Source organism: Pogoniulus pusillus, chromosome 19 (genome assembly GCF_015220805.1).
Source record: "Pogoniulus pusillus isolate bPogPus1 chromosome 19, bPogPus1.pri, whole genome shotgun sequence".
Taxonomy (NCBI): Eukaryota; Metazoa; Chordata; class Aves; order Piciformes; family Lybiidae; genus Pogoniulus; species Pogoniulus pusillus.
Window position 1 is genome coordinate 2,655,307 of NC_087282.1, and position 27,028 is coordinate 2,682,334.

Genomic DNA, 27,028 nt, shown 5'->3' on the forward strand with positions numbered 1-27,028 from the left:
TATCAGCTACACAAGGATCAAAGCTTTTCACTGCACCCCCTGGAAGAAACACACTGCAAAATGTAAACTTTACTAAGCTCACCAGTAAAGACCACATAGGACAACAGAACTGGCAAACCAGGACTGCAGTGCAACACCTGAGGACATTGTGCTGATTTCACACTGCTCTGCAGAGGTTGGAGTTCTGTAATTTCTAACTCCCAGGTCCTGTTCTGTGCCCCACGATCTGTGATGGGCTCTTAGCAACATGGGCTTAAGTCATTTTACCAGGCTGGCCATAGAAAACATTTACCATATTTTGGAGTACCTGATCATTCTGTGCATCTGTAAGGCAGAAACAAGAGCCAGCTTTGTCAGTCAGCAGTACCATCTTCAGTCTGCTATGAAGAAACTCTTTCAGAAAGTCTGTGTGTTCAATACAATGTTCAGGAGTAAAGCAGCAGAATAGTCAACCCCCCACAACTCTGTTGTTTGTTTTTTTTACTGCTACCACCTCCCCCTTTGATTACTGGCCATACAAAATAAACACAAAAGGATTAATAATAGGTCTGCATCATTGCTGTTTTTTAGGACAAAGCCTGGCTAAAAGCCTGTTGGAAATCCTTGCTGAAGAGTTCATTTAACAGTGCACTCTTCTTGAGATTTTTAATCTATTACTGATGTCACAATTCCAGTATTCTAAAAAGAGAGAGAGAAATCAAGATAGCAAAGTTTTTAGTATTTCATTCTGCAAGCTGTTCTTGTCATATGGATAAAAAGACAACACTTACCTGGCTTTTCCCCAGAGAGGAGGAAGGAAAAAAGGTCAAAGGAACATGCGTGTCACACTTCAGTTATTTCAGAAGCCAGCACACATACACTACCTGCAACTTGAAAGCGTCAGTCAAACAAAACCTCAGCATTCTCCCCCCAAGTCTGACAAACACAGAGCAAATACGCTGTTAACTTGAGCTGTTATTAGACATTTGTTAGTGACTGATCAGATTAGGCAGATTTACAGGGGACTGAGTCCCTCCTGAACACTACAAATGAAAAGCAAACTCCAAGGAGTTTGGAGTGCAAGAGATGCGTTTTATTGTATGCCCGTTACGATGAGTAACACATTTAGAAATAATAATCCCACATAACAGTGACAATCTTATTTTACAGCGTGTACATCAGTTTTTACAGCCACATAAACCACGTAGTTTTTCCTAAGAGATTTCCCAAATTCAACTTTCTGAAGTTTAGAAATATATATATATATAAAAAAAAAATTATTCTCAAGGAACTGATTCTCATCTGGTGCAAAAAAAAAAACCAACCCAACAAAACACAACCCAAACCCAAAGCAAAAAACCCAAAGAAAACCAAAATATGAACATTATCTGAAACACAAAGCCACAATATAGCATGAAGGTACAATTTATCATGTGAACAGCTGTGTGCAAACATGAAGCAACTAAAAAAAGTAAAAAATACACATTATATGCATAACAGTTATGAACAGGTTTTTCATTAAATAGCCCTAGACCAGCTTGTTATATTAAGCGCCATTTGATTTGCAGCATGCTAACACAAAGCATTGTTTCAAGGGATGCATATTTGCAATGGATACACTGGAAACTGAAGATCCACCTCCAAACTCTAGTGGCAGCGTACTTCTCTGGTTAAATACTGCATATATACTTTCTTTACAGATTGAAAATGCACAGTTATAGTATGGTATACATTACTCTTTCTGTTTTTCCATTAAAGAATTGATTAAAAGGTGCAATTTTATGTCTCTATTGAAAATTTCCTATTAGGAAGTAGGACAACAACAGCCATACCTGTTAAGAACACCGCCCTAAAGAACTCCTAAGTACTTTGCATTTGAATTAAAAACCCCTAATGCTTTTCAGCTTTGTTTTTCGTATTCTTTTTTAGAGAAGATTTTAAAGTAGTGAGAAAAAAGATCAGTGTTGAGCCCCAACACTTTGAGCTGCATCCATTTTATCCTTAAAAAAAGAAAAAAAAAAAGTCAAATTCAAAAGTTAATTTCGGTATATGTGCCATACTGAACAACATTCAACTGCAGTTTCAGGTAAAAAAGGGAAATTATATACATAGACATCTTTAACTCTAGCACCAGAACACCACCTTTGAGATCATAACATAATGCTCTATCTCAAACATCATATCCTGCAATAGAATAGGTTAGCAGCTTTGAAAACCGTTACAAACGTACTTGTTGGACCTAAACTAATAAAGGAAACAAAAACGTTTCCCCAGTGAAATGCTTTAGAAAAACGAAACAAAATGAAAACAGAAACCAACCAAACAACAACAAAAACAAAAAAAGACAACCCCCCCCCCACCCCTCTAAATTTGACCAGTTCTGGAATTCAAGTTCCAGGCACGATTTAAAACCGCTATGATCAAGTGACTGACTAACACTCCCCTCTTGAACTGCACAAGTTAGACTTGGTTGTAGATCACCCCACCACGTAGCTGAACTGTTTTCCCATTGGAGACAAGTGCTGTTACTGACACGACGGCAACACAATCACCTCGCTGTGTCTTCTCTAGCTTAACAATGTGTAACACTATTACTCTGAAGACATTCATCCATCTTTCTGCAAATTTAAGACATTCATCCATCCTTCTGCATTCCATAGTGCTCTTCAGGTTCTGATAAGCAACAATCATAGGGCTATGAGATCCCCTGTCAACCCTAATACTTTTAAGACTTTTAATACAAAGAATGTAAAGTTATGATTTAATATCAAGCTTTGAAACCAGGAGAAACAGTTCATGAGATTTTCTTTTTTTTTTTTCCCCCAATTAGCATATCACAGTTCCTAAATTGCTTCCTTCTGGAGATGGTATTTTACATGATGGCCTCTTTGTGGTGCCTCATTATATGCTGATTTTTTTCAGATGGCCTACGGAATCCCTTTTTGCAATACTCACACCTATGTGGGTAGTCTTTTGTGTGTATGGATATGACGTGCCGCTTGAAGCCCGAGGCATCCGTGGTGCTGTACTCACAATACTGGCACTGATAGACCTTCCTTCCGCTGTGGGTCTTCATGTGCTTCTTCAGTTCAGTTTGCTGCCTAAATCCTCTTTTACATCTTTTGCATTTAAAAGGCAGGTCCTTGGTGTGAACCGAGAGGATATGCCCACTAAGTACAAAAGGATCTGAGGTTTTGAAGTCACAGTGCCTACACTGATGGACCTTTTTACCTTTGTGGGTCTCGCTATGCTTTTTGAGCTCAGACGGGCGGTGGAAACCTTTCTCACAGACCTCGCACTTGTGGGGGAAATCCTTTGTGTGCACTGAAATAATGTGTCGCTTCAGGTCACTTGAATTGGTGCTCTTATGGTCACAATGTGGACACTGGTGAGTCTTATGCCCTTGGAATAACTCTGTGTGCTGCTGCAGTTCTTTCTCATCTGTGAAGGCCTGGGGACAGTGCTCGCATTTAAAGGGCAGATCAGTCCCGTGTTTGGTTTTGATGTGGGTTTTCAGGTTGGACTGATCAGCACACCTGAAGACACAGTGCTGACACTGGTATGGCTTTTCCCCAGTGTGGGTCCTCATATGCTTTTTCAGCTCTGATGGGTGACGGAATCCTTTCCCACACTCCACACACACGTGAGGGAAGTTTTTACTGTGAACTGCAAGCAGATGCCTGTTGAGTAGTCCCTGCTCTGCAGTTTCATAGTCACAATATTTGCACTTGTGCAGTTTAGGCTCTTTGTCCCTCAGTATGAGTTTATTAGAGCTCAAGGGGCTTGCTTCTCTGTATCTTCTTGTGTATTCTGTAAACTCATGGGTTTTATCAACTTTATTTATAAGTTTATGGCTTTCCAGATGATTGTGGAAACTTACTTTTTTGTTGGTTGTAAAGTCACAGTCTGTACACTGGTACTTCTTCTTGATCATGTGATCGGGATGGTTCTTCATGTGCCTTTTCAAGAATCCTCTGGACTTAAATTTTTTCCCACAAATATGACAAGGGTAAACTGTTAGGGGCTGTCCATCAGGACCTATTATAACAGCTGTTTTTAAACAAACAAAAATAAGTTATGAGGGAAACAAGTTTACCGATTAAGAAGTTTCAAATCAGCCAACTGCTGTTCAGATTCATGCACTTACACTTGCAGCAGACAGAGAATGGTTCGGTAGTTTAAATAAACCAATCCACAGCACCTACAGTTTAGGTAGCTCTGCTTTAGGAACTGCTCAGATAGATCAGTAACACCGTACGGGCGGTGAAGAAACTCACAGCGGCTTTCTAAGAGCTTGCAAAATTCAAATGAACTGCAGCGGCCCTAAGTGTGCTGACTCCGAATAGCAGAAATTATTACACTTGCTATGCACAGAATTGGAGGGGGGGAAGGACACAGGAAATATGCAAATCATTGTTTAGAGCTTTGAATTCTGCATCAGCTTAAAGAAAATCAGCAGGCCCAGTAGAGGCGCAAGTGCCACTCGGCGACAAGACGCGTAACCATACAGTGTTTACCTGTTTGCCATTGCCTGGCCTCTCCTCTCCTCCTTTTCTTGGTTTTTTGTTTGAGCACTCTATTAGTGCTAATGCTATCACAAATCTGCAGGTACTGTGTTGCATTACCGTTTTTGTTTTCTAATCGTGTATCCAAGTTATTTCCTAGAAACAAAAATTAGACACCGTGAAAAACCTTAAACGACCTTTTCCTTTGGCACTGATGACTGGAATTGCCCAGCAGCACTATCTACTTGCTCTACAACAGCACCACCCATTCCTCTACAACCAACAGGCAGAAACAGAAAGCACTGGCTACTGCTGCTGGCAGAAGTCAGTAACAGAACTGTTTCAATGCCGACTGTTAAATATCTCCTTGATTTCTCACACTTCCAAACCCATGAATTTCGTAGGAGCTATGCTGAGTGCTTCACTACACTTCAGTCCTGCTTCTTAACAACTCCCTATCTCTACTGATTACAAAAGCGTATTAAAAAGCCTGGCAAATCCTCCCAACTTCCCCACCCATTCTGAAGTCCTTCAACACATCTAGAATTGTCTTAATCTCAGAACGGTAGAGAAAGACCTTGGAGTCCTTCAGTATGTACTTTATGGCTACTTCTTTGCCTTCCCTGATGAAGGGACCTGACACATGACCCAAGGCCTGTGTTTTTAAAGGCAGCAGGTTAGTTTTACTGCTGTGCCAAGCACGGGGCCATCTTCTTACCTGCCGCTTGACCATCTTCGTATCTTCTGGGTACCCTTCTTTCATCTCCTGCAGAAAAGGGTATTTTAGTCATTATAAATTACAATTCTCTTTAAAGGTAATGGCTTTCAAGTCTGATAATGTGAGGAAACTGATGGAGCTAAGAACTCCTGCTGAACTGAACCCTACGTGCAGTTCTCAATTGGTTCAGGGGTTTGTAATTAAGAGCCCCAGGAAATGAAATCCCATCTCTGTGAATATTTAATAGCCACTAAAACTGTGTTTGCATGCTTCTCATGCTGACTGTCTTCTCTGTTCTTCATAATGAATATGCTTGTTTCTGCAGACTTTTAACCTTCTATGTAACCTCAGATAGCAATCCAGAAGCCAGGTTGTCTGAATACACCATTTGCTCTTGAAAGAGAAGTATCTGATCTCTCTGAAGTAATACTAGGCAGATAAGAAGACCTGCACCTTATCAGCCACTCAGTACTCATCTATGCAAGGCACTACAGAGTTCTGGGAGATAAAGAAGAAATACCTTAAAAGCATATGCCACGTGCCAAGGCTCTGTGGTTCTAAACCATGTTATTGGCCCAAATACTGAGAAACATCACACCAATGAATTTTAACTAACTTGCTTAATTATAATGTAAACCACGGATGGCCTCATAACCTCTTAATAAACACTTAACGTGCCAAGATCTGAGAAAAGAATATGAAATACAGTAACATTCAGAATTTGCAGTATATCCTACTAAGATATCTGAAGCATGGCTGCAGAGGACAAATTACCTTTCTTCTTTTTGTTTCTAGCCTGAAGGACTAACAGGCTTAAAACAGATAAATAAACTGAAATTATGAGGGATATGTTTACACATTTATTCCTACCATTCCCTTTCCCCCCCTTTCTCCAAGAGCTGACATAAATACTTCAGGCTATTCTGGTTCTCTAAGATCTTCCAAGTCACCTTAAGCAACCATTAAAAGCCACATGTCTTGTACATCCAAGCTAGAATCAGGGAACAGTATAAAAATTCTCCTAAGAGACTTCCTTTCTATCTCCTAAAAGAGACTGCTAAAAGATCAGGAGGAGCTGCTTCCAAACCCCTGGAGGAAAGTGAGAAATGATCACATTTACACAGATTCTGAAAGAGAGATTAGAGAGAAAATAATAAGACTGGAGAAAACAAGCATACAGGTTCCTACCATAAGCAGCAGCCCAAGCAACAGGGACAAAAGTTTTATTGACGCCAGAGTCTTCAATCTGTGTGTCTGGAAGTGATGTAGCTTCTTCTTCACCTACAATAACTTCCATATAAACTTCATCTGCTATTTCAGCACAGCCTGGGTTAAAGGAGAAGAAGAAATCATTAACTTTATCTGCTCATCCTAAATTTCCCTTCATTTAATTTGCTCTCACTCTGCTTGATACCCCTTCTAAATGACTTTTCTTCTTTTGGATTTAGAACCACCCCTCTCCTTAGGGTATCACTGTTTATTCAGACCTCCCTTCAAGACAGAGAACACACTGTCAATAAATACATACAAACCCAAACCAAACACCGACACCAATTCAACCATACAAGCTTAGCAACTTGTAACCGATAGCATTTATTTGCCACTTTGCCAGGAAGCTGATTAAACACGGTGATTAAAAGGGAAGAATAAGAAACGTGACTAACCTCATTAACTTGCCCATCCATGGGCATGTTTAACTTGATATAAATAATTAAAGGATTGCATACAGCAGGCACAAAGTGCACTATTCAAAAGTAGTTATAGCCTGCATATTTTATTTTAAGGGGAGATAAGCTTAGTTTTTGACTACTTCAGGCTGAAGAATCCTTCAGTAAAAATGAAAAGTCCTTAAGGATGGTGTTTGTATTTTTGGACAAAACAGGATGAGAAACAAAAATGTTCATAATACTTACTGATATCTTCATCTTCCTGGGAAGAGTCCTTAACAGCCATGTAAACCATTTTTTCTCGTTGCATTCTACCAACACCTCCTTGTTCAATTACTCCAGCTACAGAATGTCCATTGTGGAAGTCACTCTCCGTGACAATTTCTGTCCCACCTTTAAGGAAAGGAAGTTAAACATGTGAAACAAATGCACACAAAACCACTGTCAAGATTAATTTCAGATTGAAGTGGTTTTTCCTTAGGTACAACAAAGCCATTTCATAAAACTCCAACCAAGTATTTTTACACCCGTGTCTGTTATAAAACCACCTGAGGTTAACATTTTGGAGCAGCTAAGGAAAAGGATTCCTCTGTGGGTTCTGGTAGGTTCAAGACTGAACAACCACCACCCAAGAAGGATCAAGAGCCTTTGATTTTCATGCTAGCAGTAGCTCAGGTGTGAAGCTGCCCATGCCCACCAAAGAAAGGACTCTAATTCTAATCCTGCTCCAAACACAGGCTTTTAATTCACTCGACACGTGAACAACTAATTCTTATCTCTCTTCTTCTTCCCAAATCCTGCTTATTCACCTTAGGTAATTTTTCTCATTAAGATTGTGCTTATGTCTCAGACTCACTACATAGGCTTGAGTAGTAGTTTATACTGGGGTCACATACCTCTAGATAATGTTACTGCCAATCACTTCAACAACAAATATATAATCTAGAGATAAAGACTAGCAAGGGCATAAGGTGCTGCACCAAATCCCTGGCAACAGTAGTCTGAACCTGAAAAGAATGAGAACAACTGCCCAAACAGTCCTGTTCTAAACGACTAACAAGCTTTGGCTCACTCACTGACTTAAGAGAGGCAAAAGATCACATTGCAGCCTGGATTTTGATATTGATGCTTGAGTCAGGGAGAGGTGGAAGATAAATATTGATGCTCAGTCCTTCATGCATCTCAGGGACTGAACAGTGAGAAGCTGCGGATTATAGCATAACAAGCTAAAACCTGGTAAACTGAGAGTCCCTGCCTGCCACTACCAATGGTCCTGGCAGAGAATGCTCAGCTGCATCCAAACCAGCACACTGATCAATTACTGCCTGTGTTTTGTGAATAGGAGACTTTGCCAAACATTCTTCTTCCCACCAAACAGAAGCAGCTCACCCTCTGCAATCAAAACATGGAATTTCAGTTTTCCCAAGAGAGATGAAAACAGAGATAAAATTAAAACCACTGGCATGGGTGATGTCTCTGTGGAATACAGTGTTAGGTGACCCTCATGCTTTAGAAGGCAGTGGTGGCCAAAATGGCCAACTAAGATAGCAGGTACCCCTACTGGCCAGACAACACAAGACAGATCCCAAGGAAGCCAAGAGAAACATTTTGGAAATCTAGAACTTTGGGCATTATTATAGCCTGAAACAGTTTGAGTAACTCTGAAGAGTTAAAAGAGAAACAATCTCCATTGCAAGGTGCATAGCCTGTGATGATATAATTCACACCCAATGGTGGAAGATGCTGCTTGAACACCTACTCCTGCTAATGGGGAACACTGAATCTCCAACATTGTTTGTGAAGACTCTCACCTTAGGTCCTGCATTCCTTAATGCTGAGCAGCAAACATACCCTACCTACACAACCAGCTCTTTCCCAGGGGAAGGACCCATCACTAATAATGTGGTAATTTGCCAGGACTACCTCATGACTGTATCAGAAGCACTCAGAATTATATCCTTGAGGCAAATTAAGTTTTCAGTCATAAGAGATTTTGATTCCTCCTGTTGCTGCATTAGCAGCCTATTCCTCAAAACTAACAGCTTATCTCCAGGGAAAGAAACTTTATTTGAAGAGCAGGGCCTGGCAATTCATGTGGGAAGTGACAGGTGAAACAGATGTCAGAACAAAGGAAGGATGCTAAGATGCTGCTTCTCTCAATCCTTTCCCTGTGGTCTTACAAAGTGTGTGGTCTCCACAACCTCTTTCTCACAGTCAAAGCATTAAGGATGAAATAGCCAAAGTCCTGGGGCCTTACAGAAAGAGTCACTAATCTCCAGCCAAATGAGATACTGTCGTACTGTCTGTTCCAAACAGGACAGCAAAGCATGGAAAGTTACTTTGGCAAACTTTGTGAAGAACTCAATAAACAGGGTCCTAAATCTACACTATCATCCTGCTAAAGATACCAAGCAACTCCTAGGGCAGTCTTAGCTAACTCTGAAATGCTGAGTGACAGAGAAAACCAAAGCAAACTGTCCTGCTAGCTACCAGCCTGATCATGCCTGAACGATCCTGGTTTTGCTGTTAACTTGAGCTGACACTATGTCTTGTTTCTCAGAGAAGAAAAATAAAGGCAGCAAACAGATGAAAGCTTCTTTCAGTAGCAGTTCAAGCTTCTGAAACAACAGTGCCAGCATTGTTAGTCATTGCAGGACTTTGCTGATCAAATCCATAGCTGTGTCTAAAGCTGGAGATTTTCACAGCACAGTCAGGCCAATGCTACCAATCTATGGGAGATAAACTCCTTTCCCCATTCCAGGAAGAACAGAGCCAGGCCGATGTGCCCTGTGAGTGGCGTCAGGGCTGTGAATGAGACACAGATTTCAATTCTGAGGGGACTCTGCTTTTACAAGCAACAACAAACAGAACTAGAGAGAACTGCAGAGGAATTCTGAGCTGCTTGGTTAGCTTGGAAGCAACTGTGTGTGCAAAGCTCCAGCAGTTTTCCCTTCCTTCTGCACTAAGGCCATCAAAGACTGCTCAGTGAGAGGAATCCACTTTAGAGGCTTTTCTGTGCTGCCAGTCTTGCAATGTCAGAGAAAAGCAGCAGCTGCAAACCAGCTGCAGACACCCAACCACTTCAACATTTGGGCTCTGGTTGCCTGAAAATAAACACTGCTAATAAAAAAAGAACTTGAGACCAACACACCCCAGTATTTACCACATATGGGCAGCCTCCACAAACACCTCTTGTACACAACATTCCAGTCAGTGGATTAAATGAAGTTAAGAGCAACAAAAAGACCCTGAAATACTTCATAAAGCACAGAATTTTAAAGATACCTATTTCAACATCATCTTCAGCTTCAGCTTTAAATATGTACACTTTGATAACTTCTGAACCAAACCCATCATCTTTAGCAACATCATCGTTTGCCACCTCGGTACTGATTTTTAAGGGAGTGCTTCCTATATGGTCCAATTTTTCTCCAACATCATCCACTGTAAAGATAAGAGAAGAATAATGAAGTCCAAAACATTTTTCCAAGTCAAAGTAACGAGTAGCATGATTTTCTCTACTATTATCCTTATGCACAGCAAAGGTTTGTGTTCATAAAAGGCCTTTACAGACGAATTAATCTCAAGATACCTAAGAGACTCCAGAAGACTTCAGTTCCCATTCTGTGGCAACTCAGGAAACACAGCAAGACTTCCAGAATGAGTAACACAAGAGGGAGCTTGTCTCAATGAGAATGTCTGAAACTATTACACTTAGCAAAAAATTACAAAGAAATAAAATTAAGCACTCGCTAAAAAATGTTAAAAATTGACCCAGAATTGCCTGGTGCAAGTCTAAGAGACCCCAAACATTTTGTTGCTCTAAGATACTGGTGAGCAAAATGTAGAAACTGCAACTACTGGTGATGATCTGTAGTATAGTCCCACTTAATGTGGCACACATCAAAAAGGTGACTGCATCTTCACCCCAGAAGACATGACGAGTTGATACCGTTGAAAACATACACATTCATGGAGATTGGTCTAGAGTACAAAGTGATTCAGAGAGTCAGGAACAACACATTCAAGTAGCACTATGTGAAACTGACTTCTTTAAGCATGCAACTCAGTCACTCTGACTGCTTTGTCTATGTATTGCCCACATATATATGAGATATATAGAATGCTCAGAATTCATTTCACAACACAAATGACACTAAAGCCATTAGAAGTGTAGAACTAACACTACTTTGGTAGAGAAGGTATTCACACAGATATCTATACATACGCCCCAATACAGAGGCCATGGAACTAAGCATCTCTCTGACACCTACACTGCCAACACACTTCTCTCAGTGGATGAATCTAATCTAGCTCCTGTGCAGCTGGCCAGCACAGACCTGTGCAATGCCTAACACTCGATGAAGAACTTAAAAGACAGTAGAACTCCACAAAACAGAAACAAAATCTGAATTCAAAATGGAAATAGCAATTTACTGCACAAAGAATATTAAAATATGTGCCTAGTAGGTAAATAATTCTTACAATTAATATCAAAGTGACAGTAGTGTGACCAAGAACAGACTCTACTCACTGCTCTTTTCTGAGAAAAGGCTGGCTTACCTTGGCATGGCTGTGCTCATTCCCAATCCCTCTCTTAAGTTTGCTGCTCTCAGTGCAGCTCTTGAATAGCTGCTTCTAACTACTTCAGGCTACAGCCTGGTGTACTCAGATAATTCAGGCAGTCATGCAAGGTGACTCAGAACCTATGCTGCAGCAAGGGAGGAATCCATCACAGTAATCCCAAAACCTAAGCTGTTCCCACTCCACAGAGAGGATTCCATGCAGAAACCTATCCAACTAACAGGCTTTTTCATCCCCATATTGAGGAACCCTGAATCTACTTCACAAATCTTGGACTGAATCATACATTATTGAGGACAGAACTAGGTATCATGGACAAGGAAGTATGTGATTTCATTTTAGAACCTCTGGAAATTATCTATTTTGATGACAATGAAATAGAAAAACTGCTATGCTTTAGCTGTTTCTTTTTGTGATTAACTGCAGTGCTGAAAAACAGCAAACTTGCACCACATCACTAGAAAAAAAATCTTAGGGTAAAAAAGTTTTGCTTTTCAATAAAACACTCTAAATCTGCCAGCAACATCAACACATCAAACATCTGTTGTTAGAATCTGGCATGCACTGCATGATGTTTGGGTTACCTTTCAGGACAGTGGGAACGGTAAGACATGAACGCCACAGCAGAGAAGTGTACACAGTCCTCTGACATGGTCACCAGCACTTCCTTGCATCTAGTATGGCAGGATTACTGCACCAGCTGATTTTTGGTGCTGCTGCTCTAAATCTACTAAAGACCATTTTCTTTCCTGCATGGTTTTTAGTATTATCCACAGCCACATCTCTTATCTGGTGACACACATACATTTAATTCTAGTACAATGAACACTTCCACTGAGTCTTGGAAGGGCTAGAGGTAACCAGGAGTAGAAGGCAAGAGCAATGATATATATTTAGAGCCATATGGTTAGATGTGCTGCCAAAATGCAGGAAGAACATTTAAAGGCCAGTGGCAGAAATCACTGATTGTAAGCTGCTACTGTAATTTTAGAATGGGTAGGTGGTAGTGAAGTTATTTTCAAATCTGCAGCTCAAGCAGCATCAACTTTTTTCTAAACTCAGAAATTTACAAATATCTTGTGCTATTGGTTTAACTGAGCAGATAAATAGTGCCCTACTGGGAGGCTACTTAACAACACTGAGTTCCTAATGGGCAGTAACCACATGTCTGTGATAAGAACTTTTCATTATGGCAAAAATTCATAGAATTACATCATAGAATGGCTCAGGTTGGAAGGGACCTCAGAGGTCATCTACTTCAACCTCCTCATGATGGGCAGGGATGCCTCTCAGCTAGACTCTGCTGCTCAAGGCTTCGTCCAGCCAGGCCTTGAACACTCCCTGAGCAGCCTACACCCAACTATTAACTACTAAGGGGCATCACACAACTGTTCACCACCACGTGTCTGGGGAAATAACATAAGCCAATAACACACCATTGTAGAGGTCTCTTCCAACCTGGTTGATTCTGTGATTCTTACCAGAACATCAATTGCCACATAACAAGATCATATAAAGAAAAAACTAAGTAGTTTTACAATTTTTAGAAGAACAAGTATTTTCAGCCAAAACTATAAAGCAAGGTACATGAACATAGTACGGTACATGAACATAGCACACTCACATGCTGTGTTTTACCACTTCAAGTAAAGCCCCCCAAGCTTCACCATCCTTTAGAAGCCAAAAGCCTTGTCTTAGAGGGGCAAATTTACAACATAGTTTTTCAAATCTGTGGTCACTTCACACCATCAACCATCCTGTGTATTTTCAAAGATCCCCAGTCTCTACAATTCGAGCTACAGCAATGGAAACTTATCAGGAAGCCTGCGTATCCAGGGCCTCCAAAATCACCTAAGAACACAAGTGTAATGTAACAACATTTGAAAACCATACCCTGGACTGAGTAACGACTCTGCTAGAGACTCTCACGCTGCCTTTAGCTTCAAGACCGCAACAACAAAATACACTGGACCCACAACTGCTATTGCTTAAAAATTGCTGTCTTTCATGAAGTACATTTCAAGGCTTCAATCTAATTTTGAAGCACATTTAGGTAAGAGGAAAAGAACACAGCAGGACATGTAATCTTTGTCAAGTTCCAACATACTGGGACCTTTACCAAAACAGATCATGAAAATATTAAGTAACAGGACTTCAGGCAGAGACCACCAGCACTGAAGCAGCTGATGGCTTTTCCCAGAGACAGCTCTCAGGAACAGAATGCTTCCTTTATGAAAGTGTCTTCCAGATCTGACTCATCCACCAAAAGCACTACATATTATTATCGCATCACCTAAAATTAACTGAAAAAACACAACAGAGAACTTTTATTTATGCTGAATCCTCCTGAATAGACAAGACTTAAAGGAAACTCAGCACGCTTCCAGCTTTAAACTTACCTGCCTTTGCTGTTTTCAGGTGTGTGATGTCCAGATTCACCGTGGATTGCCAGCTCCCAATTCATGTGATGCCTCAGCATGCACTATGCCGGTGATACCACACCCACCATAGGAGCCCGTAGGGCTAACGTGAGGGCAAGATAAGTCCTGTGGCCCAGCAGTTACTCAGATTTCTCTGATGTCTGATATACTTATTTGAGGTTACAATAGAGGAGTAGTAATAGTAAAATGTTTAGCAAATGATGTCACACTGTATTGTCATACACTAAAAAGGAGGTGGTGGTGGAACAGTACCTTACCCCTAAAGGCCAGCTCCAGTGTTGTTCTTTGGTGGGTATGAGGTCACCAGCATAGTGCATGCAGGGCCAGCGCAGGGATCGGGAGCTGGCAATCCGCTGTGGCTCTGAATATCGCAAACCTGAAAAACACAAAAGGGGAAGCTTTCAGCTCCATGGCTGCCAACCATGCCCTGGCATGGCAGGAGGCACTCTGCAGCATCCTCCCACCTCCGGAGGAGACGGGCTGGGCTCGTGATCACACCATACGCATTCTGTCCTTTTTAACAAGTCTCTTTTACACAGGGGGTCTGGAGATTTGAAGCAAGGGATCATGTGTACCCTGTGGCATATGCTGGGAATGCATCAAAAAAAGGGTTTGCAGTCTCATGATTATCAGGCTGATTTTAAAAAGCTGAATTCATCTGCACAGAGATTGTTAACAGACTGGGGATAACCCTCCAGTGAAACTTTCCAGTCACAGAAATTACACACCACTACTTCGAAGAACTATCAAGGCAAACTTCTTATTTCCCAAATAGTATTTAGACAAAAATGCAAATACCAATGGTGTATAAAATACCTACATGGGTTTGTCATCCTAAAATGGGGGAAAATCACCTTTCAGTGTACTGGAACTGAAACTCCCAACAAAAGAGTGAAGTAAGTTAAGACCCCACACTCAACTCAGCTTCTCACGATGAAATGTAGCATTTTAGAAGTCTCCAGAATGTGTTCCACAGGAGAGCTGGCAGCATCCCTCTGGACATTATCTGCCATTTTATAGAGTTTTCCTTTTTAAATGCCAAAATTAATTAAAGCACAGCTAAGTATTCTGGGATTCTTTTGAACAAACATTTTGGGGTGGTTCACATTATAAAGTTCAACACTCCTGTACATTGTACCTCTCAGGTGGTTGGAGCAAGGTGGGAGTCAGTCTCTTCTCCCAACTAGTAAGTTACAGGTCAAGGGGAAATGGCCTCAAACTACAGCAGGGGAGGCTTAAGTGAGATGTCAAGAAAAATTCCTTCCTGGAAAGGGTTGTCAAGTGCTGAAACAGGCTGCCCAGAGCAGTGATGCAGTTACCATCCCTGGAGGGATTAAAAAGCTGTGTAGATACGCTGAAAAACATGGTTTAGTGGTGACATGGCAGTACGGGGTGGGACCTGATGATCTAAAAGGTGTTTACCAACCAAAACAATTCTATGATTCTCCCACTACCTTAATTTAACTAATTATCTAATTAAAATAACATTCCAGACTAAGAATGTAGCTACCAAGTGTAATTATTCAGGCGTATCACAATGATCTGTATTTACTTTACTGCATGATACATATTTACTGCTTACTGCAGAGGGAGCTGAACTAGATGACCTTTGGAGGTCCCTCCCACCCCAGACCGTTCTCTGATTCTATAAATCTCAGTTGCTGAAAGCAGGATTTCAAACTTGCTTTGAAACATCACAAAATTCACTGGTAGGCTTGAGAACACTTGACAAAACTATCAGCATATCAGACACAGCAGGGGATGTGGGGCAACTGGTACCGAAAGCTGAAGATGCTGTGGTTAAAGTGCAGCAATTGCATTACCAACCACACTTCTCTACCTCAGAAGGAATTCCAAAGTCGCTTTTACTTACACTCATAAAGGCACAGCTGGCAATAGCGCAGTTACAGAACACAACTCATCCTAAGCACTCTGTCAGAACGCAGGAATTTCGTCAGTGAAACAGCTGGCTGTAAACCTGGTGCTCCTTTATTTACAAACACACAGCAAATTCTCTGTTGCAGGTCTACTTTGCTTTTGGACTGAGATGGTTTTGGTGCTGTTTCCAAAAAAATCCCTTTTGACTTCTATTAGTGACACATGGCATTGATGATAGAACGATTAAAACCGACAATCACTGCTGTCCACCCTACACTGAACAAATACCAAAGAATGGTTTTTTTCCTTAAGCACATAAATGGTATGAAAGACTGAAATCATCATCATCACTAACCAGCCATGTCCTCTGTCTTGAAACTCTTAATAAATGTGGCTTGCTGGGAACAGACTGACACTTTGACACACTTGGCATTGCCATTTTTTTAACATATTGCTTCTGACTAAATAAAATCTGTTTTGACCTACTCACATTTCAGCAAGTCAAAAATCTAAAATGAACTATCATACTTTTCTCCAAAATTTGTATAAGAATAAAAACTGACACCTTGAGTGTCACTGAACCACTGAAGAGACATAAGATACCTAAGGTCATTTCAAGTAGCTATCACTCAACATGTAGCATAGGATCATACATTTTCCTCGAGTTGAATGCTGTGTGGAAACTGACAAGGGCAGCTCCTTTCCAGTGCTGGAGAGCTGATCAATTAATGCACATGACCCTTTCATGTCCAGTTCAGTCCAGAACAGCACAATATACAAGAAAAGCTCAATTATAACTTTCAATACAGCTAACCCAACAATATTTTATGGACACACAAAACTTTATGAGCCAAGTATCTTAAAAACTTCTCTGTTGAGCAAGTCCAAGACATTTTGACATAGGCCTCTTTATCACCTGCATGATAAATAATGTATATAATAAAAGTATTATACTTAAAATCTGTGGAATGTTTCACTTTCACATGTGTCTTCCTTCCTTTCCAGGAATACCTAGTTTCAGAAGCACAAACATGCACACTCATTCACTCAGCAGCACAAATGCCTTTCTCTTTCTTGCTGTATCAGTGATAATGGATTCTTTCATCAAGAAAACTTAAATCCAGACACCAAGAATTAGCTGGGCAATAGACTACTTTTTGAGAATTCCAGAATGCAGCAGTCTAGTTATGTAACTTCTCCCCACTAGACCACTTCTACTTCAGATAATATCCTGTTTATATCTACCTTTGTTTAACTTACAAGATATCATTAAGTAGTCTTCAGACGTACTCTTGCCATCATCATCATCTTCTGTTTTTATAGTCATTGTGGAGCCAGGAACAGGACCAGCTGCTTGAATGACTGTCTCAGAATCTGAGTTCGTTACAAGAACTTCTTCTGAAACCATTGTGGGTGAGGTGGCTCCTGACACAGAGTCTTGCACCACATGCTCCAAATGTCCATCAGGACCCGTAACGAGGTCAGCCACAAAAACCTGATCAGGAACTCTAACGGTTTCTGTTATTAGATCAGAAGTCAAAACATGATCACTGGTATCTAAAGCTTCTTCAATAGCAACATCAGCTTCCAAAACAGAATCAGGAACAATTACACCTTCTGTTACAACATCAGTTTCAGTGATGATGTCAGGTCCTTGGACAACTTCAGCTGCTAAGCCGTGGTCAAGAGTTATTCCATCATCGGTAACAACATCAGAAACTAGGACAGCTTCGGGGACTGATACAACAATATGGTCTCCATCAATATGAGCAGTGCCAGCCATTCCAGCCACTATGGAACAATTATAAATGAGGAGAAAAGTGTTAAAATCATTGCATTAGCTGTTGGCTTATCTAAGAATGGATAAACTGTACAGACAAGCTAAACACAGATGTACAAACTCGTTTCAACAATCCACACATCCAAGAAAGAGTACCCAAAGCAGCCTGTATTCTTTAGGGAAAACAAATCATGCCACTTCTTTAAGACATAATGTGGAATTTGTCCCACACTCAGAGTTTACAGACCAGCATGCAATTTCATCTTTTACACTAAAATGCTTCATGGCATTAGTAATTTGAATATTCACAGAATTCTTGCATCATACTTGAAGTGTCCATTAGTTACTGTCACAAAAAAAGGACTCTTATCCCTTTACTTGTGCAGGCCTTGGTAAAAATAAATGGCATGGAATGTTCATAGTACAGTTTCCAACCACTTGCCATGCTGTGAGGAATGGCTAGAAGCAGAAACCTGTTTGCCATTAACAGACTTGACTGGCCAGTCATGTTTGCGGACTACTTTTCTATACATAAAAAACAATGCAGAGTGAATTATTGTCACACATAAATGGCAGCTGTAATCTTAATGAATAAAACCTTAGGGAAAGTTCTTTTCAGAACAGTCCTCAGCAATGCAAACGCCATTATCTTGGTATACTCTGACAGATATAAATTCATGTTACAGTAAAGTCATGGCCTTTCCCAATACCTGAAATGGCCATTTCCTGCCATAATGCAGAAAGATCCACAAAGAAAGAAGTGGAGATTTCTTGCTGTCCTTTCTCTAAACCTTCAAAACTGTTGAGGTTATTTAGCACTACCACCAAATAAAGTAGTGATCATGGAAAAAAAAAATTTAGAAGCAAGTTTTCTTACATCAGTGCAGCTCCAAGACTGCTTTTGACAGACAACTCTTAAGCACATGTATGTGAATATGCAGATTTAGCTAAATCTGTAAATTGCTGCCTACATAATAATCTGTTGGCAAATAATCTGTTGTCACACAAAGACATCATTTCCCAGCACATTTACAGAAAGACTCTGAAGGAGACCTGGAGACACCAACTCCAGCTAAGTACACAAGTTGGTGTGCTGGTTTCCACTCTTTACTGGGTGTCATTTACAGCTCTCATATGTTGAAGATGTGACAAGTACTCAATGTGATGTGAAGCAGAAGCACATGTACCACAAACCCACTGGACTCTAGGTAACTTTTTGTCTCAGTCAGAGTACTTTGGGTCAGAGATTTCTTTGTTTTCAGAATGACTTCAATATTTTGTAGGAAGTGACCATTTCAAGATCAGCAATCGAAGTATAAAAAAAACATATTCTAAACCACCTTAAAGATGAATTTTCTTCAAAAAGTCATGCAAAGAGCATTATTAGTTAACTCTACATCCTGGTACCATTTACAAACATAGCAAAACCTTGAAAAACTATTATTATTTTTAATAGTTAAAACATTTACCAAAATCCTGCATAATCATAGTGTGAGGCATTTTGGATTCTTGCGTTTGCAATCCAAGACTTCCACCACCTGGATCCATATTCAGCTAAGTTCATTCACAAGTAACTGCAATAAAAGCAAAAGCAGAATTGATATTGAAGAATGTTATTGTGGTGACTTGTTTTAACGTTTCTTACTGGAAAACACAGAAATATTTATGCAAACCATGAAGAAAATAGCATGCAGCACTTTGTGCAATCCACTTTGCCTTCTGATATTTTTTCCCCTAAAATGCTGAAAACATTTCCATTCATATATGAGCACATAACATGAGTTACACATGTGAGTAAAACCAAACAGTCACTAACTCTTGGTAAGGATTTTTAAGAGGTTTTTTTACCTAAATCTTTGGTCACTGCCTGTTCTGTTTACATTCTGCAGCATTTAACTGGAAAGTGCTTTCTAGTTACCAACTTTTGATTCATTCACTGCATACTGACCATTGAAATATTTCTTGCAGTTTTATGAGACCATCTCCATAGGTTGACAGCTCACCAACTGACAGCAAGGATCTCACCTGCAGTATCAGCAGGGGCACCAGGCTGTAGTCAGCACAACAGTGTAACAACCATTAGTAGCAACTGCACCTAGTTACAGTAACTTATCTAGAAGCAGAAACTTTGCCAAGAACTTAGTCTTAAACTGTAACTAACTGTCTGTAGAAGCAAGTTGGACGTCAACAGCACATGCATGCTATTATTACAAGCCTTACCTAGTATGTACTAGCCATCAGCACAAAGAAGTCATCTTTGCTCTACCTCTCCCTGTATATACAGGACTGGTGATTATGGATGTATGCAGCTGCACTGAAGACAGTTGAGAACTGTATTGGGAGTATCAATTTTTCAGATTCTTTCACTGTATTTTATCTATCAAGATTTCAAAACACATTTTAACATGTAAATGTAATTGAACACTATGTTTAATTATAGGTAGGCATTGAAAAAATGTGGTGTAATAAATTTTTCACAGAATCCTAGAATTTATGAAAACAGAAGGGCTGAAGCTTACTTTCTTTCCCAGTGGCTACATATGAACCCCTCTATTTCACTTGAAAAGTCTGACAGAAGGCCTGGTAGAAAACATAAGCAGCCCTCAGTCAGATTTGCATTCACAGTGCAGAACTACTCACTGGAGCAGGCAAAACATAATAAGGCAAACTGACTCCAATGCCTTCACTGCCAGTGGATCAATGATCCACTCGAGGACCACAGTGCTCAACAGACTTCTGTGCTGATGCCTCTCTTCCCCTTTCCAGTGCTGGGGCTGCATTGCCCATATTGGTTGACATTTTACATCAAACTGTCAGGTTATTCTAGAAATTCTATCTCCCAACACTGTCCCTTCTGTGCTGCTTCACAGCTGCTGCCAGGGAAAAGCTGGTCCGAGGCAGCTATCTGCCAATACCCAGCAAATAGGAAACTGATACTGTAAAGCCTGTGATAGAACAGAGCCCGCCGATTCTTTGTAAGCAGCCCACTGTTACCCTTCACTGTTACATCCTTCTTTTGTTACATTCTTTCTTTCCTTTTCTTTTTGACAATTGTTTCATTTGATTTGTTGCTTTGGCTCTTCAAATCTTAGGGACTTCTGCCTCCTGATTTGTCTTTTGTCAGACTTTGTTACATTTTCCTCAACCCTTTTAGAATTACACCAGTCCCTCAAATTCAAGCCACACAATCATGGCTGGTTTACTCTGAGTTTGTACCGAGATCTCTATTTTTGGTGCCATGTCTGTCCTGAGGATGCTCGATCTCTTTCACATGCTACAGCTACATGAACTTGCTTCCAGAGAAGAAAATACAAATTCCTACAAAGCGTTTCCATAAAAGACAAGAGAGAAGGATAAAGTAGCATTCCTCTCTGTTACCTGCACTGCTACCATGCATTAAAGCTCGAGGATTCTGAATTACTCTGCAGCTTGCTGAAAAACAGCTCTATTGGTAACAGGCCCAAGAGTCCACACCAGGCTCAGGCTGCACATGGAAACTCTGGTCCACTCATACCAGGCAGCAAGCCACCAAGGTGAGATGCTGCCCAAAGTCAACTTGGGTGCTACACTGCTTTGCCTCTTTTTTTATCAGTGTTAAATCGCTTCACTTCAGCAGGCAGTGCAGAACACCTGCTCCACGTAGGGCAGCACATGTCAGACAAGTATGATTTTGTTCCCTTTTTTTTTTTTTTTTAATATATATGACAAAATACAAAGCAAGAGCAACAAGAAGTATGTGAAAACAATAACCATGCTTGCTGCATCTTCAGTGCCAAGGAAGCAACTTAGCAGATGTTGTTCCTTCTTTTATACTGTTGAAATCCTCAAGTGGAGGAAGCAGCAAATGGTCTGCAATGAAAAGTCATTGATCCACCCCAAGGAAGTTTCAATTTAACTGAGAACACAAACGATCCAAAGATCTTGCATCACCTAGCATCACCATCAACCTTTCAACACTTTTTCTCTGTGTTCTTTGCTCAAACCTATTTCTCTGTCTTTCAACCTACAACACTAACTCTTGGAGATGAACACTATACGACACTCTTGCAGAGATACAAGAATTCCCCAGTGCAATTTCTTGATGGTGCCATAACAGAGCAGCTAATAGTATAAAACACCACATCAAACATGATCAACGAGGAAAATAGTCAAGGATTTAACTAAGCTAACTCCATCCATCCAATCAAATGTCAATGCAGTTTTAAGTTTTAGCTCCAAAATCAAAATTTCCCCATTGTAAGAATCACAAAACACCTCAAGAACTGGACTGCAATGCTGCCACTCCTAAACTATTGTCACAGCCATCTGAAACTCTTACTGTAGCTAATGAGTACTTGCCATTACAAAATCAGATACAGCCCTAGACCATAAATGGCTAATATAATACGGCAGTTTCAGAATTAATGCAATCCTCCACAATTTCCTGACCACAGCCCTTTGCTCTCAGCTAATCTTTCTTTTTAATGTAAATGGGTATGAAAAAATATCTTAAACTATATAAAACTGAGATTATGGAAGAAGATGCTAGGCTTTTCTTTTCTCCTCAATAAGCAATTTAATTTAATTTCAGATTATACAACTAGATGTGCAAAGATATTACGTACTGGACCACGATGTTAATTTGAATTAAATTTCTGCTAGGAAAGCAAATTATCACTACAAGGAGTATTTCTCCCCAGCCTATCAGAACTACAAAAATTAACAAGACCTTCTGTGCATACAGCACTATAAGTAACTTAAAATTCCACCAAAAGCAGAGATGGATAATGACATTCTGGCTATAAACATGTGGAAGCTGTATCTCAGTGACGTAACTGTTGGATACCAGCTGCATCAACTACATGTCTCTAAACTCAATGCAGACAAAGGACAGAGTTGCACCAATTATGCAATCACTTTTTTTATATATGTATCTACTTTTGGGTCTTAAAGGAACGTAGTGACGGCAGGAGATCCCCTCACTGCTAATGCTGGGAACAACTAAGCACAAAGCAGGCACACAATTCTGACACAAGTGGGTATTTCTGCTTACCGATTTCAGTAGTACAGATGATTTGTTTTCAAGCACTACATATGCATGCAAATCTTTTTAGTGAAACAGAAAAAACATGCACTAGAGAGATTAATTGTGGCTCTTCACAGCTTCTTTCTGTAGCACACTGTGTCATATCCACACAATTAGAGTGGTCCAATCATGTTTTAGAGAGAGAAATAAGGCAGAAAGGCATGATTCTGTACACTGTCACAATCACAAACACATCCATACCTCTCTCACCCCTATTAATAGCTCAAGGCTTTTTTTTTCTCTCAATTCCCCTTCCCTTTGGAGTAGATAGATGAAAATGTTGCAAAAAATGCTTTATTAGAATCAGCCAATAACATAATATCACTTTATCGCATTTTATTACTATTTTCACTATTTTTTTCTTTTAGTGTGCCATCTTGCAGCAGAAAGCAGCACATCATCAGCAGACCCCAAAATGAAGAATTTCATGAAACCTAACCTGGGGCCCCCAGAATAATGTTTCAAGGTTTCATTTTTTAAATCTTCAGGTATCTTTAAAACAACAACTAAAACCCCAACAAAACACACAAATCAACCAACCAAAACCAACCTGCAGTTCTCTAACTTGCTTTGGGAGAAGTTTAGCCCATTTCAGTTCTTTAATACTAAAGATTTTCCTTAGACACGAAATTATTTAGAGTAAAAAAAGAAAAGAGTATCTGACCTCTCTATCTAAAGGTAGGAACACTACTGTAAATTACTACTGTAAATGGTACTTTCAAAAAGCAAAGGTAGTGGTTAGCAGCTTAGGGATACCTAAGAACCAAAAGAGGCAACTCGATCAGAAAACTGTTGAAGGCTCAGGCCCTTACAAACACTGATCTTAGCATGCACATGGATTTATTTTTATCTCACTTTTCCTATAAAAATGACCATTAATTATCTTTATTTTTGAGAAAGATTTCAGAAAACATCCTAAATCGAGAGATCTTCAGCAAAAAAGTTTAAGGAGGAGGGAAATAACTGAATGGCTCGACAGGTCTAACCCCTCCCAGGACTGAGAGGTACAATGAAGCTGCCAATCACTATTCTGGTTTCCAGATATTGTTGCCGTGTTTAAAATAACACAAATATCTCTACAAAATGCAAATCATGACAATCAATTTACACAAATAAGATGTATTTAATATATTTTGTTATATTCTAAACGGTGTGGTCCTGCAAATACTCAGCACCTCCCCAGTTTACACATACAGTTACTCCCAGTATGTTCAGGCAATCCATATTCACATAAAGCATAGATGCACAGCCAACCATTAAGTACTCCTTTAAAACAGTGAATTCCTGATAAATAATTTTTAAGTCTTGCTAACATATAATAAACCACAACATCCTACTTTGTCAAGAGTTGCAGATACTCCTACACTGCAACTGACATCTTGATCAAGCCCAAAGGACCAAGCTCAGAGAGCAAAGCAACACAGCATACAAACTCATCTGCAGTTGAAAAATCCAAGAAATGTTTTCTTTCTTAACACTCAAGTTCCAGAAAAACACAAGAGAATTATCACTCCCCGAAGACAAGTCATGAGTTTCGCTTTGTTTTTCGGTAATTTTTAATGCAGCAACCATTAGAAACGCAGTGAGAAACATCCTGCTCACGCAGAAATCTGGAGCAGAACCCACTTCATAAAATAACGCGCAGGATACCACGAAACCTTGCCAGATGACGACTGGGTATTAAAAACCAACATAGCCATTTTAAAGTCCTTTATTGTGGTCACCTATAAAGCATCCACACTCTAAACCCACTGCAAAGGACAAAGACAAAACCAATGGACGAGACTGTCGTCTTGCTGCCCGGAGCGCGCTCGAGGCTTTAAAAGCAATTAATAAAGGAGATGAATTTACATCTGCGTGTTACATCCACGGCAGTAACCAACTTCCCGTATGGAAATCACAGGCAAAGCAGGGCGACAGCCACATAAAGGCACCGCACAGACGCAGCGCCTAAGGCTCCGGCTGTCCGGCCGGCGATCCTGCCGCTCGACAAGTGAGCGTCAAGGCGGCACAGCGGGGAGGCTGCGCGGCCGCGGAAAGGCGCGGAAGCGGAGCCGAGCCCTTCCGCGCGTGCTCGCGGATCGGCGCGCCGCCGGGTGGCGGAAGCGCGGCGACAGCGGGGCGGGAGAGCCCGCACTGTCGGCCGGGCAGCCCGGCACGGAGCCTGCCCCGCCCGCTGCCACGGACCGCTTGACTTAACCGCAAAGCGACGGGCAGCCGCCGCGGGCGCCGGACGCCCCATCCCCGGGGCTGGGCGGACGAGCGCCGCGGGAAGAAGGCGGGCAGGAGGCGGCGCAGGGAGGAGCGGGAGCACGGAGACAAAGGAGCCCGTGGAGGGCACAGGGCGGTGGCGCGGCAGGGGGCCGCCGCCCGCAGCAGGGCGCAGGGAAGGCGCCGCCGCACCCCGCGGCCTCCCGCTCAGCGCAGCAGCCCTGTTTGGTTCTTCCAGGCCGCCGCCAGGCTCCTGCCCCGTGGCCGCGGCTGCAGGAGGGGAGCCGGGTGGCCCCCGGCGGCCGCGGGACGGGGAGGCGGGGATAACCCCTGTCCCGGCGCCGCAGCGCCCGCGGAGCCGCAGCCTCCCCGCCCCGCCGGCCGACATCTTGTTTGCCGCCATTTTCTGGCCGCCCGAAAAGGCCCCTCAGCCGGCAGGGCCCACCCGTAAGGCCCGCCCGCGGCCGTCTGGTGCGGCTGCAGCTGGCGACCACCGAAGTTCGCCTACCCGTCGAGAAGGGATTGCGGCAGGGCACGCCGGCGGCCGCGGCGGCACTGCCAGGCCTCGGGCGCGGCCTGCGGCGAGGCCTAGCCGCCTCCATTGTCCCCATCCCCCCCTCCGGCCCCGCTCCGCCGCCTCGGCTCACCTGTGCGGGGTCCCCGCGCCGGGCGGCCGCACCGCAGGCTGGGGCCCGGGCGGGGGGACACGGCTCGGGCCGCAGGACGCCGCCGCCGCCGCGGCCTGGCATTCGGCTCTGCTGGGTCCGGGCCTGCACCAATCACAGCCCGGGCCGGGCGGCGGGGCGCGAGCGCGCGCGGCCTGCTCCGCTCCCCTCCCCCCGCCGCCGGCCTCGCGGCTGCCGCCGCACGTCACCGCGCGCCCCGCGCGCCGAGCAGGCGCAGCCGCGCGCCGAGGCTCTGCCCGCAGCCTGCCGCCCGCAGTCTGCTGCCCGCAGCCGCCCGCGCCGCCAGCGCCTGTGCGCGGGGAGCAGCGCAGAGCGGGAGGGGGACCGGCACGGGCTCGCCCCGCCGCCTCTCGCTGCGCCGCAGCTCTGCCTCCCCTTAGCTCTGACCGACAGGAAGCTCTGCCTCGGGAATAACGTTAAAGAAGCGGCGGCTGCTCCGCGTAAGCAGCCGCTGGCCCAGTACGGCCGCCCGCTGGCCCAGAGGCAGACACGCGCGGGCTGGGTCTGTGTCCAGTTCTGGGCCCCGCAATTTAAGATGCTGAGGTGCTGGAAGGTGTCCAGAGAAGGGCAGCAAGGCTGGGGAGGGGCCTGGAGCACAGCCCTGTGAGGAGAGGCTGAGGGAGCTGGGGGTGTGCAGCCTGCAGCAGAGGAGGCTCAGGGCAGAGCTCATTGCTGTCTGCAACTACCTGAAAGAAGTTGCAGCCAGCTGGAGTTGGTCTCTTCTTTCAGGCACCCAGTGACACAGCCTCAAACTATGCCAGGGCAGGTTTAGGCTGGATATTAGGAAGAAATCCTTCACGGAAAAAGTGATTGGCATTGGAATGGGCTGCCACCCAATGGAGTCACCATCCCTGGAGGTGTTTAGAAGGAGGCTGGATGAGGCACTCAGTGCCATGGTTTAGTTAATTGGAAGGGTTGGGTGATAGGCTGGACTCGATGATCAGGGTTAATTCTGTGATTTCACGAGCATCAGCCGTCTCATACGAGCCGCCCTGCCCTGGCGAGGCTGCGCGGTGCCCTCGGCGTTCTCCGGTACAGAGTGGCTGCCGCTCCCGTCCTGCGCAGGCTGCCTCCCAGGTCTAGCTGTATTTTTAACTCAGTGAATTTCAAACGTTTCTACATATATACAAACGTTCCAGAGAGAACGCAAAAAGAACATGCGAAGGGAGAAGGTTGCAAAAGAGGTTCCTGGATGTTCCAAATCAATCCATAGAGCATCACTGATCTCCGGGAAGGATGAAGGCACCTTGGCTAGGCAGCTGTGACTGTCTGCTTTGTTACTGTACAGTACTATGGCATTAAAGATATGGGCTTGAGTACTTAAAATACATTCTGACCAGTTACTTGTCTTAAGAACGTGATTAATAAAAGAGAACCCTGACACTGACAGTAAATTAGAAGAAACTGCTGGCACAGGGTTTTTTTTCATTTCATTAGCATGAATATATACCTGAATATACCTTAGTAACTACATCAGGGAAGTTATTCAGCACTGAAAACCAGCATCGACTTAG

General features: G+C 42.5%; 1 protein-coding gene across 3 annotated transcripts; it reads right to left on the reverse strand.

The window, feature by feature from the left end:
• Positions 1-1,050: 1,050 nt before the first annotated feature.
• ZNF711 (zinc finger protein 711) lies at positions 1,051-25,669 on the reverse strand. Of its 3 annotated transcripts, none has more exons than XM_064158962.1 (9): positions 25,476-25,669; positions 19,022-19,126; positions 17,033-17,563; positions 10,155-10,313; positions 7,116-7,262; positions 6,391-6,528; positions 5,203-5,250; positions 4,497-4,640; positions 1,051-4,029 (listed from the first exon to the last, which is right to left on the reverse strand). In XM_064158962.1, exons 2-9 carry the CDS (start codon positions 19,098-19,100, stop codon positions 2,852-2,854), a joined length of 2,424 nt encoding a protein of 807 aa, XP_064015032.1. In that variant the 5' UTR covers positions 19,101-19,126; positions 25,476-25,669; the 3' UTR covers positions 1,051-2,851. The 3 variants fall into 3 exon arrangements, with proteins under 3 accessions (XP_064015032.1, XP_064015033.1, XP_064015030.1); XM_064158963.1 differs by having other exon boundaries at positions 4,605-4,640; positions 17,018-17,563; XM_064158960.1 differs by having other exon boundaries at positions 17,018-17,563.
• Positions 25,670-27,028: the final 1,359 nt, after the last annotated feature.

Coding starts and splice junctions, on each gene's coding strand:
- ZNF711 (XM_064158960.1), bottom strand. CDS start 19,100: ATGGATCCAGGTGGTGGAAGTCTTGGATTGCAAACGCAAGAATCCAAA. Junction 10,314..17,017: donor ATCTTGTAAGTTAAACAAAG/GTAGATATAAAC, acceptor TTATCTTTACAG/TGGATGATGTTGGAGAAAAA. Junction 7,263..10,154: donor TGAAGATGATGTTGAAATAG/GTATCTTTAAAA, acceptor CTTTCCTTAAAG/GTGGGACAGAAATTGTCACG.